The sequence below is a fragment of the Cibotium barometz genome, chromosome 33 (assembly GCF_041138505.1).
Source record: "Cibotium barometz isolate CiBa-2024 chromosome 33, ASM4113850v1, whole genome shotgun sequence".
In the NCBI taxonomy this organism is placed as follows: Eukaryota; Viridiplantae; Streptophyta; class Polypodiopsida; order Cyatheales; family Cibotiaceae; genus Cibotium; species Cibotium barometz.
The window spans coordinates 16477068-16490342 of record NC_141078.1 but is presented as its reverse complement, the minus strand read 5'-3'; the positions used below and the strand labels follow the sequence as shown (position 1 = coordinate 16490342).

Below are 13275 nucleotides of genomic sequence, written 5' to 3'. Positions count from 1 at the left end.
GCCATTGCCCATCTTTGGCGAATACAATCGGATCGCAAAGGGCTTCATCTACTCAAACGTGCTTATGTATTCGCCAAAAATGCATGGGGACGTGCACATTCTCGACATTCACTATCACATGTTGGCACGTAATGCCACATTGCTTATTGACTTTGTCCGTCAAACGCAGCCCTGGACAAAGATGTTGGCAGCCATGTGTGCACACATGAAAGTAGATGCTTATGGTTATTGGGTTTTGGATCACTCGGATGTCACTTTTGGTCATCTTACTAGGCGCATACCAAGTTGCCCTTATGCCACTTCTTTGATTACAGCTTGGCAGTAAATCTTATGTTTCATCCATTGGTCACGTAGACCTCCACATATAGGGAACCCACTCCAATCTCATGGCATTCATTGGAGTCGAGCCTTTCCTCCGCTTTTAGTGTTGGATCACCCAAGAAAGGCTTATCATCTATCGACTTTAGGAATACGTATGGTACAGGAGTGGTTGACGAGCATGTATGGTTCTTTCTTTCCCCAGGGCCACCAGGCAATGGCATCTAGGCATGCATCATAGGCCAATATGGCGTGCCATAGTTGAACTTTTGGCTCCATTTCAGCCGATAACCCATCTTGAGGAGGAGGATTCATTACAGGATTGGCATTTTGATCATCAGTAGCCAGGTTATGCCTCATTCCCATTCCATCTCCTCACTACTTGCAAGGCCTACCGTTTGCTTATTCCTCAACCTTGGATAGTGGAACATGGGTACAGTTCGATAAGCCTTTGCATCGTGGAAATTGACACACCAAGAACTGTCAGGGCCAAAAGCAAAGGCTGAAATTATTGAGGAAAATAAATATGAGCTCTAATATATGAGTAGATTGATGTACATAAGTAGCTGCAGCAATCGACGCTGAGGAATACCACCAACAAACAAGACATCAGAAAATAAGGCAAATTTGATTATTACCCCTTTTGAAAAATAATAATCAGATTAATGCTCAGTAGTGCATGATCCAATTTCCTTACTGTCGTGGGAAAGTACAAGCACCTAGGCATTTCTGAGAAACATTGTTAAAATTTTGAAAACAGACAGCTTCCTTTAAAGCCCTTTCCTTTAAAGCCCATAACACAACAAACTGGAAATTCTTTCTACACCGGTGTAAGCTGCTCAACCAACAATAAAACCCTGACATGCAACAATATAGTACAAACCAACTCCAGCTTGTGAATCCCTTGATAGCCACAATGATCAAAAATTGTTAGAAGATAAAATTTTCGTGCTGGACCCTCCGTATCCGCTTCGCACAGGCCGGGCCCCGCGACCTCGATTTAGAGCATCTCCGTCTGCATATACTACAGAGCCTCTCCCAGAAACCCCAGCACTACAGGTGCTCCGCGCTCTCGGCCCATTGCTTTGACCCCTGCCTTGACCACGGCCACGACCACGACCTGTACAGAGACGTAGTCTCAGCAAATGGTGCTTTTCCCAGCTTTATTACTTGCAAAAGAAACCCAGCAAGATATGCAAACCTGCAGTGTAAGTAGACTTTCTCTCCTCAATATGGGCTTTACGACCTCTGATAAGAACAGGTGATGCCTGTTAAGTGAAGCCAAAAGATGGTGAGAGACAACTTCATGCAAAGGTGAAACCTCTCTCTCATCATACACATGCAACCCAACACCCCAATACACACAAAACAACCCCCCCCCCCCCCCCCCAAAAATATATATATATATATATTTCCACATGTAGGGGGACTCTACAGCCAGGCCCCCCACAGGGAAGAGAACTACAATTGCCTATGATGTTCTTGCAGCTGCAAAAAGAGCAGACTACAGTCAAAATTACGTACAGCCAAAGCAAGAACTTTATGGCAGCCATTGTTAAGAAAGAAGCCCTCAAGTCTACACCCTTGGACCATTTCTAATCTCCACCCTCCAAAGACCTCCATGTTGCAATTCTCCTTATATCTCCACCCTCCAGTCATCCACTTCCACCATTCAAGGACCAAGTCTCACCCCTCCGCTTTTGCCATGGAATGAAGGCAACATGCTCAAGACTTTCCTTCACAATGGCTGGAAAATAAGACAAGACAAATACCCACCCATTAATGAAGGACAACCTCCCCAAAATAAATATTTTGGTGGAGGTGGTGTAATATGCAAAAGAATTGCCTGTACTAAGAATGGTAACAGAAGGGCAGCTGTAACACGGAAATCTTATCTATCATGAAAACTGAATAAACACATAAGCATGCCAGATAAAAAGGAAGATAACAACTCTACACAGTACACCACACTTTACTGGGACAGCCCTTCATCTTCACCTTCCTCCTGTCTGGCTCATAGGGCAAGTCGACCAGCCTTGGAGGGCTGTTTGCAGCAGTCGACCAGCCCTCAAAAGCCACAAGGGAAGTCGACTAGCAGCAATTCACAAGCCTGGAGGTCTCCGATCAGTAGGGAATCCCTTCTCCACCAATCGGCTAGCTCTTCCGCTCTTTCCACTGCCCTGACCAGCAGCTTCTTAGGGCTGTAAACAGCCGGCCAGCAGTAGGAAAGCTCCCTGAAGAAGTCGACCAGCCCTGGCCACACACCTGGGTGAGTTCCATCGCGGTAGGTAGTGGTAGTTGGCTGTAGGAAGCTGTAGAACCAGTCAACCAGCTCCTTCCATGCACCAAAAAGCAAGCGTCTCCCCAAAACTAGAATCCCCCCCCCCCCCCAAAGCTACTGCTCTATGGCCCTCTCTTCAGCAGCATCCAGTCACAAAGGCGGCCTCCCCAGCAGCAAAAACACCTCTCTTGCACATCCGGCTGCGCCAACTACACCATCAGTGCGCCAACCACTGCCTGTCGCCAGCCGCCAACTCGTCCAAGTCCGTCCTCTGCAGTATCACCAGAGAGCGACCATCTCTACAAGGCGGCTGCCTTCGCTCCTCCAGAGACCTCCTGGTTCATCACACGGCGGCCACTCCTTTGCACGACCAAGGCGGCTCCCTGCTAACCCAAGGCACTCTCTCCTCGTAGTTCGCTCTGCTGAGCCACCCGAGAGACTTCTTCTTCTACAAGGCGGCCACCTTTTCCACGCTGGCTCTCGACAGCTTCCTCTTCCTTCTCTGCGTTTGCTCTGCCCGCTCACAAGAGAGCCTCCCTGTCCTCTGCAGCTCTACCAGAAGAAGCCTTCATCCTCTACCTCACAAGGCAGCTAACCTCACCCTTTTCGCTGTCCTTTTCGCTGTCTCCGCAGAATCACCAGGGCCACCCCTCTCTTTTTTTTTCAGCTTCACTTTTTTTTCCCTGAAAAACCCCAACTCGCCAGCCTTCGCCAAGGCTCTAGACGTCTGCATTCACGTGCTGGCAGATGGCGTTGGCTGCAGCACAAGCTTCCACGTGGCTATCAACAGGCTGGCCACATCGATTGGTATTTTATTCTTTTTATTTTCCTCTAAAGTCTCAATAATGGCCACAATCACCCTATACATCACCATGTGCTTCAGATTCATGTGCAGCGTCCACACTCCTTCCAAAACAAGAGCTGCCCACAGCCTTCCATCAGCTGCATCATGATTTCCAAACACATCAATTACAGTCAGTGCCATGCACTGCCGGCCATCTCCACATTCATGCTGCTGCAATAAAAAACTTCCAAATCTCCAGCATCTGCTCCCAAAAAAAACAACACGCATATACGAGCTCACTGCAAAGCCAATTAGTTTATACATTTGCCAGGGCATTCAAGGCAAAGTTTATTCACACACCATGCATTCCATTTATATACAGACTCAAAACACTTCTCAGATTTTCACCTGACAACGTGATACCGATGCATTGCTTGGAAGGCACAAACCTCGAGAGGGGTTATGACAGTGCATTCATGGGACAGCCATCCCATGGGAAAAAGCCTATGCATGAGGATGAACCCAATGCATTGACGGCTGAATTGGAGCACATGAAGAAGCTTTTGCAAGCAAAGGAGTAAGAGCTGAAATTTTTGCACGAAGATCCCCATGTACAAAGTGTCATTGAAGCAAGGAAAGCTAATGCTATGGTGGATATGACCTTAGAGTCCATGGCTCGAGAAGTGAGCAAGAAGCCAAGGAGTTTGAAGCAAGGAGACCCAACATCTCAACGGTTGAGGTCTTTTATACACAAGGAAGAGGTATCAATCACTTCTCGCCGTGCATCTACTCCTCATAGGACAGGAGGCAACAAGTATGTGCATGTTGGAGCTAGGGGGCGACATGATGGCCTTGTGGATTCAAAGAATGTATATCATGGAGAGAGTGGTCGGCATGCAAGCCGAAAGACTTTGCCCATTGAGTTGTCCCGTGGCGAGACATTGCATCATTTGGGAAGGTCACATGCATCGGGGCCACAGATTCATAATGCACATGCCACCGTGTCTCTTGAAACATCTTTGTTTGCCCATGAAACCCATGCACAGGGGGCTGCCCCGTTGGATAAGGGGAAGAGAAAAAGAGAAGAACATATACCACATCCCAAGAAGCTCAAGGAGTTCAAGGCAGGGGACAAGTCCGTGAAATTTGATGCCTTTCATGGACAGTATGATGCCTCTAAGGTGCTAGCTTTTGTGGCACAGTTTGACATTGCTTTTAGTGATGAGGACTTCACTGAGAAGTCCAAAATTCGTTATGCAAGCATGTTCTTGAAGGGGATAGCTGCCCATTGGTGGATCACTGAAAAGACCACCAAAGATCCCATTTGCACTTGGAAAGAGTTTAAGGACAGATTTTATGCCCAATTTTTGCCTCCTAATGTGGAGCAAACTGTCATTACCCCATAGATCTTCTCGTGGAACGCTCCTGGTACGAGACTCGAAACCTGCAAACAAACAAACACCCAAACATGACAGCCGTGGGCGAGCCCACAGTCTTGGCTGTCCCCACCGAGCCACGAGCTGAGCTAACTAGGTTGACGTACCGACCAATCTCCTCCTCGCGATGTCCCATACTGCCACGAAGCTACCCTCGCGGGTCTCGAGATTGCTGCCGACCTTGGCTGCGTAAAGCAGGTGCACGTCTGCACTAGATCCAGGCTCCAAGACCATAGAGCTCTCACAAATCTCGCAAGACTCTATATGACCAATGACTAACCTTGCCCACCCTTTTATAGGCTCTTGGCCGGTCATCGGGTGTCCACACTTGGGTGCCCGCCTTCCATACTTGGGTGCCTGCCCGTTAGTCTATCCCTAACTCAGCTCGCCAATCAGCCTGCCTAGCTCCAAGCTTCCCCAAACCTCGAAGCTAGTCTTGTGTACGTGTAGCACACGGTAGATACACACTGTGCACATGACATACTCCATATATATATATGTGTGTGTGGATATATATATTCTGTTTTCTTTTTTAAAAAAAACACACCTTTAAACCTTGGAGGGGATCTTTAAACCCTTTAAAAAGGTTCGGCAAAAACAAAAGCAACGTCAAGTGTGGGTGTTTTTGTTTTTAGTAAACGAAAAACAAAAAAAAATCACCCCACACGTTTGCTTTTTGCTTTTTGCTGCACCCAATTTTCTGCCACCCGACGGACTACTTGCGCTCGCTTGCGAACGCCGCCTTGCGATCAGCGCCTGCCTGTGTGAACCCGGCCGCTGATGTGCTTGCCCGACTGCTGCTAGCTAAGTCAGCGCACTACGCCGACACCTTCGCAACAAACAGCCAGGCTGTAAGGCGTGTGCACCTACGGGCGCTAAGCCACCCGCCTGCGCTGTCCACGTCGACAGCCCATGCGCTTGCGCCGCCTGGCTAGCGCTGTCACCTGTACAGTGGTGATGCCCGCCTATATGCCTGCGTACAAAAGCAATCGCCTGCTTGCACCTGCACACATACTGGCCGACCTGGGCGTACTGATGGTCACTTGCCCTACTTACAGGTGTCTTTGCTCAAGTGGGCTGCGCATCAATCATACAAACGATACACAGCGACAACCGGCGACTCTCTCTCTCTCTCTCTCTCTTATGAACAACCAAAAGCAAACGTACTTTTTTTTTTCCTGTTTTCTCTCACCTGAAACTGTTTATAAAGTTCAAAACATCCTTCCTCTTCTTTGCAAATCAAACAACCCTTTCTAGACCACAATCGCTATCATCACGGGTTCCTATGATGAAAAAACAACATACTGAATCTGAAAAACTGCAGTATGCACAGAAAAACAGCAAGCTTTTTGAACACATACCTTTCTTCGACCTCATCTTCTCTACCTACCGACTTGCTCGTTCACGAGGCATGCTCTAATACCACTGTCAAAACCCCATAGATCTCCTCGTGGAATGCTCTTGGTACGAGACTCGAAACCTGCAAACAAACAAACAAACAAACAAGGGGGTGCAGGCCTAACTCACCTCCCAACCATGACAGCCGTGGGCAAGCCCACAGTCTTGGCTGTCCCCACCGAGCCACGAGCTGAGCTAACTAGGTTGACGTACCGACCGATCTCCTCCTCGCGACGTCCCATACCGCCACAAAGCTACCCTCGCGGGCCTCGAGATTGCTGCCGGCCTCGGCTACGTAAAGCAGATGCACGTCTACACTAGATCCAAGCTCCAAGACCATAGAGCTCCCACAAATCTCGCGAGACTCTATATGACTAATGACTAACCTTGGCCACCCTTTTATAGGCTCTTGGCCGGTCATCGGGTGTCCACACTTGGGTGCCCGCCGTCCATACTTGGGTGCCTGCCCGTTAGTCTATCCCTAACTCAGCTCGCCAATCAGCCTGCCTAGCTCCAAGCTTCCCCAAACCTCGAAGCTAGCCTTGTGTGCGTGTAGCACATGGTAGATACACACTGTGCACATGACACAAACTCTCACCCAAAAGTGGGATAGACTTGAGCAAAAAGACAATGAAAGTGTGCAGCAATATCTCAATAAGTTTTGAAAAGTGTTGCTTGAGGTAACTCCCTTTATGCAACTCTCTGAGGATGAAAGGCAACTCTCTGAGGATGAAAGGAAGAGGAAGTTTCGCTCCGGATTGCAACTAGCTTATCGTTTGGGCATTGAATTGCACCCGAAACACACTCTTCAGCAGCTCATAGCATCTGTTCTTGCTACGGAGCAATTGGTGCTTAAAATTAAGCAAGATCAAGGAGGTTCCAAGGGCAAAGAGAGGGTTGTCCCAAACCTACAAAAAGGTGAACAGCCACCTAAAAAGAGCTTTCAAGAAGCCCAAAATGGTGGTCAAGCTGAAAGAACCCCATCCAAAGACATTGCACCAAAGAAGAACAAGTTTGGCTTGACCCCCGAGCAAAGGGAGCAATATGCCAAAGAGGGGAAATGTTTTTCTTGTGGTAGTAAAGAGCACATGTTTAGGCAATGCCCTACCCGCAAGCAAAAGCATGAAGACAAGCCACCAAAGGCAAATGTGCATGCCATACCCGATGTGCAGGGTACCACCGAGCATGATGGCAAAGAGAGAGTGGTATGCAAAGCTTGGGGACAAATCAAGGATCAACCCGCCCTATTCATGTTTGATGATTGTGCAACAGATAATTTCATCTGTACACAAATGGCAGCCGCCTTGGGCATAGAGATTGGGACCATGGGACCCCAAATTGAAGGAGAGGCAGCTTTTGTCTGCAAAGAGATGCAGGTCACGCCTCTTATTCGAATGTTGCGCATTCATATACATGGTTATTTAAATCATGAGCATTTCTTAATTACCCCACTCAATGGATGTGATGTATTACTTGGCAAGCCTTGGCATCATAGACTTGAGCCCCGCAAAGAATATAAAACCAACAGGATCACCTTTATGCATAAAGGCCGCATGCATGTTATTGATGCTGGCAAGAAAGGGGATTCTATCCCAGTTGTTTCTCACATCCAAATTAATAAGGCAATGAAAAAGAGTCTTTCCGCGTACTTGGTTTTTGTTCGTGACAAAATTGAACAAAGTAATGTGAATGTGGATGTATTGACTCAAGATACGCTGAATTTTCTTAATGCATATAAAGATTGTTTTGCCGATGCATTGCCAGGAGAACTACCACCTGAGAGGCCCGAGGATCATCGCATAGATCTTGTGCCAAGTAATTCCCCACCTAACAAACCCGCATATCGTGTGAGTGCCGCACAGCAAGAGGAGATTACGAAGCAGGTTAATGAGCTCTTAGAAAAGGGTTTGGTTCAGCCAAGCTCCTCACCCTTTTGTTCTCCTGTTCTTCTTGTACAAAAGAAAGATGGATCTTTTCGCATGTGCCTGGATTATCGAGCTCTAAACAAGCTCACCATCAAGAATAGGTTCCCAATCCCACGCATAGATGACATCTTGGATAAGCTTGATGGTTCGGCTTGTTTCAGCTGTATAGATTTAAAGAGTGGCTACCACCAGATTCATGTGGTACCCCAGGATGTCCATAAGACTGCATTCAAGACAGCTTTTGGATTGTCTGAATTCTTGGTAATGCCTTTTGGCCTTACCAATACCCCGACAACATTCAACCGCATAATGGACAGGATATTTCGACCCCATCGTAAGTTCACAGATGTATTCTTTGATGACATCTTAGTTTTCTCCAAGAATGAGAAGGAGCATAAGACTCATTTGGCTGCAGTGTTTGAAGAGTTGCGAAAGCATAAACTCTTCATAAATGCTAAGAAAAGTGAGTTCTCTCTCAGAGATGCACTATTTGGGGCACATCGTATCCAACGAGGGTGTAAGAATGGATCCTGCTAAAATTGAAACCATTCGAAATTGGCCAAAGTTGCAAAATGTGCATAAGTGCGTAGCTTTATGGGGTTATGTTCATACTATAGGCGATTCATCAAGCATTTTGCCAAGATTGCCTCGCCATTGCATGATCTTACAAAGAAGAAATCCACCTTCAAATGGACTTCGAATGTGCAAGATGCCTTCTTCCAACTCAAAAATGCTATCATTTGTGGGCCCGTGTTGATTGTTCCCGATTTGCAAAAACCATTCACGGTGGAATGTGATGCATGTGGGAATTGTACAAGAGTTGTCCTAAATCGAGATATTTCTTTTGGCCCAACATGCGAAGGGACATTGAAGCATTATGTACGAGCATGTATCACTTGTCAAAAGGTAAAATTTGACACGCAAAAACCTCCAGGTTTGCTTCCGCCTTTGCCCATTCCCTCGCAGCCATGGGAGAGCATTGCTATGGACTTCATTATGGACTTACCTAGAACCCCGCAAGGGAATGATGCTACATGGATCATTGTGGACAGGTTAAGCAAGCAAGCTCACTTCTTGCCCATCAAGAAAACCATTAAAGTTGATCATATGGTGAAGCTTTTTCTTGCTCACATCTTCAAGCATCATGGTATGCCTAAGTCCATTGTTGGGGATAGAGATCCCACGACTACGAGCCTCTTTTGGAGGGCTTTTATTTGATAACATGGGCACTAAGCTTGAGTTCTCATCTACTTCTCATCCCCATATAGATGGTCAAAGTGAGGCTGCAAATTCTGTTGTGTTGGATTTGTTGAAGTGTTATGTAGCAGATCAAAAGAGTGCCTCGGAGAAGTATCTTCCACTTGTAGAGTTTGCCTACAATAACACAGCACATGCCTCCATGAGAAAGGCCCTGTTTGAGATTATTTATGGCAGAGTGGTCTTGCCACCCATCCTTCGTACAAAGGATGAGATTTTTGCAGCCGATGAGTATGTGCGTGACTTGGATGTAGCCTTTGCTCAAGTGTGGACAGCCATTGCAAGGTCACAAGACAAGCATAAGAGGGCTGCTGACAAGCATAGAAGGGTCATGCAAGTCAAAGAAGGTGATTGGGTATTGCTGAAATTTGAAAAAGCTAGGCTTCAGAAGAGGCCACGACGAGAGGGATCATATCCAAAGCTTTCTACCCGATATTATGGACCCTTCAAAGTGGTTAACAAGATCAATGAAGTGTCCTGCATGCTTGCTTTACCCAGTCATTGGAAGATTCACAATGCTTTTCACGTGAGTCTGCTGCGGAAGTATGTGGGGCCAGATCCAGAAGAGCCTGTCACATAAGATCCGCCCGAGATTGATGAGCTTAAGGAGATCCTCCAACCAGAGCAGATTGTATTTCACAAGGAGAGAAAGTTACCACATGGGAAGCTTTCCAGGAGATACCATGTGAAATTTAAAAATTATTTGCCAATTGATGCAAAGTGGGTAGACGAGGATAATTTTGCTGACTACCCTCAGCTTTTGCACCATATCTTGAGGCTTTTCAGTTGAGGACAACTGTTTAGAAGCCCGGGGGGATGTCACCATTTGGTCCATCTCCATGTCTGGAGCCACTCTTTTGGGATTGTTACTCCATAGAGCAGCCAGATTTGTGCCATGTTCACATGGGACCAAGCCGGTGTTCCATGTGAAAGGGCCAGTCTTTTGGTGTCACATGGATGGGAGATTTTTGCCACTCGTGTGTGACCAGTACTGCTTCACATGGACGGGAACGAGTTTTGTGCCACCCGTGTGTGACCTGCTTCGTGCTGTATGGACGGGAGCCTGTTGGTGCCACCCGTGTGTGGCCATAACCTATGGGATTGTCACTCCATAGGAAGACCAGGACATATTCATATTTCTGCCGTGCTAGTTCTGTGTCTAATAAGAACTTTTTGTACAAGTTTCATGAAAGGAAGATTTCGTCCATTACATGTGCACATGCATTTATGACTACATGCATAAACTTATTTTCGCATGATTTGTTTGCGTGTGTTTACCTGTTTTGCCATGCCAGTACGCTGGACGGGGACGCCCCCAATGTACCGTGGGAGTGTTGCTTGCTGACACATTGCTGTGGCGTGTGAACAAGTGGTAAACCATTTTGGCCCTTTAAAATGTAAAATCCATAAGCTATGGTTAACTTTAATGTTTATAAGCTAATGTGTTCACACACATTTTAAAAGAGGGGCTAGACATCTTCTTTGGACGGTGCCCATAAGTATTAAATATGTATTAAGGCTTTATAACCTTTAAACAAAAGGTTTTGCATGGAACATTAGCATTCTCCCCCACGTGGGAGGCGCGGGGATTTCGATAGTTTTGAGATGGAATGGTGGTGGCCGACTTCTCTCTCTCCATCGCCTGCCATTCCTATGCTGGCTGCTCTACCTACAGCACCCTCTCATCATCGCTTGCCTTTTCTACACTGACTGCCCTGCCTGCCACAACCGATTAATACCTACAATTTCGGTATTTGCTGTTGCCCGTGCACAGCCCTAGTTGCTGACTGTTGCCCGTACACAGCCGTGTTGTTGTCCGTACACGGCCATATTGATGCATGTTGTCCGCCCATAACCTGTGTTGCTGCTCACTGCACCGAATATAGTCCGTGCTGCCCAGTATTAGCTGCTCCACATATACAGTGCTACTGCCCGAATACACCCGGTATTGTTGCTTCATTCACATATGGAGCTGTTGTCCACGCTACCTGGTGCCTGCTACCCGTACACACTGTTGTTGCTACTGAATCAAGAGAGAAGTACTCCATGGTAGAGGAAGGGTACCTCCATTGTTTGCCCGACTCAAGCTAAACCAGGCCTCCTGTAGGGAGTGGTTACATCCAGGATAGCCAGTCCCAAGGAATCACATCATGTCAGGCTCCATGAGCCATACATGTACACCATGTCAGGCCCCACAAGCCACACATGTACTATCATGTGGGGCTCCATGAGCCATACATGTACTGTCATGTCAAGCTCCATAAACCATACAAACACACCATGTCAAGCTCCACTAGCCATACATATATGTCATGTCAAGCTCCATATGCCACACGTGAAAGTAGAAAACAGAAGCTGTGAGGAAGTTTGTGACATAAATTGTGCAAAACGCAAAGATGAACAGAGAAAAGAGAGAGATATGTTGCTGGAAAAGTGTTCTCTGTATAAATGTCTCAACATGTACATAGATCCTAGGCGACATGGCCTCCAAAAGAAAAATACCTAAGCCCAAAAAAATGTTCAACAAAGCCTAGGATCGTATGAACTGAATTGCCTATTGATAGGCTCCTAAATACCCCTATGCTGCAATCGGCCAGATGATACCATTAAAATGCCATGCTGCAGTCTCTGAGGTTATGTCCTCCAGCTTCTTCCGATTGCTTTGGGTAAAATACCTACCTATAATCTCGACTATTTACTGCCCCAAAAAGGCGCCTAAACACAGTCTAAAATTGGGGATTAAGCATGAAGATGCTTGATAATGATGCTTAATGATACCAGCTCGTCACTACACATACACATCTCTCTCTCTCTCTCTCTCTCTCTCTCTCTCTCTCTCCAAAACTTTCAAAACCTAGAAACGTTTCTTGTGACTATGGATCACCCTACATGGTCCAGATCTAGTCCTTCCAATCTATCTACTAGATCTAGTTCTTCAGATTGGTCTACCATGAATTTGAGTAATCAAGGAAAATCTTGGTCCATGTTGTTCAGCTAAGTACAACTCAAGATGCTATCACAAATCTGCTTCTCGATACTTAGGCAAACTAAACTCCCTCCACCTATGTCTACTCTTCGTCGGCGTGAAACCCACAGAATCCTCTAACAGAGGGGAAAGAGCCATCAGGTCTTTGGAAGGAACCATCAAAAGCAAATAGGAAAGTCTTACTGAGACCTGTGAGGGCAAAAGGACGAAAGGACCAACGTATGAGAGATCATAGCAAATCAACACAGCATGAACTAAGTGAGTGTATACAGTACAAGAGCTCAGTGTGAGACTCTAAAGGAGCAGAGAGGGCTGATGCTGAGAGCGGAGAAGGCAGCAATCCAAAGCAGATGGTAGGCTGTTGTCCCGAACTAAGGAGCAGAGAGGGCTGACGTCAGGATGTCAAGGTAAAGGAGCAGAGAGGGCTGCTGTCCTGGTGATGGTGGATGAGGGCAGAGAGGGCCACGATCCCAAGGTAGTAGGTGCTGAGGCAAAAAACGCTGGAAAATTCTATTGTAACAGAGAGGGCTGCTGTCCCAATGATGAGATCTCCTGTAGAAGAAAACGCTGAACCTGAAAAACACAGATGATGTTCTGATGCAATGCAGGTGCCGGCAGCAAACAGCAGACAATAGTGTCGTGTATGAAGTGCCAGCAGCACAAGTGCACAACCTGATGATGATGCGTGGCAGCAGCAGCAACAGAAGTATGATGTGGTACTGATGTGACACCTGGTCAGGCTGGAACAGCAGAAGTGCCGGCAGCAGCAACAAGAAGATGATGCATGTAATGGAGCAGGCGCCGGCCGCAGCAGAAGTCAAGCCTGAAGCAGTCGATGTTTGTTGTGTTCTATTGCTGAATTATGAGGAATTTCTTATATATGCTGTAGG

General features: G+C 46.8%; 1 protein-coding gene across 2 annotated transcripts in view; it reads right to left on the bottom strand.

Annotated features, from left to right (window-relative positions):
* Positions 1-959: 959 nt before the first annotated feature.
* Positions 960-13275, bottom strand: part of LOC147619360 (nuclear transport factor 2-like) — a 49012-nt gene continuing 36696 nt past the window's right edge. For both annotated transcript variants that reach the window (XM_086772988.1, XM_086772989.1), the window contains exons 9-10: positions 1520-1586; positions 960-1438 (exon numbers count right to left, since the gene is read on the bottom strand). In XM_086772988.1, the coding sequence (XP_086629114.1) occupies positions 1239-1438; positions 1520-1586 (267 nt within the window). In that variant the 3' untranslated portion in view covers positions 960-1238. The remainder of the gene's footprint in view (positions 1439-1519; positions 1587-13275) is intronic.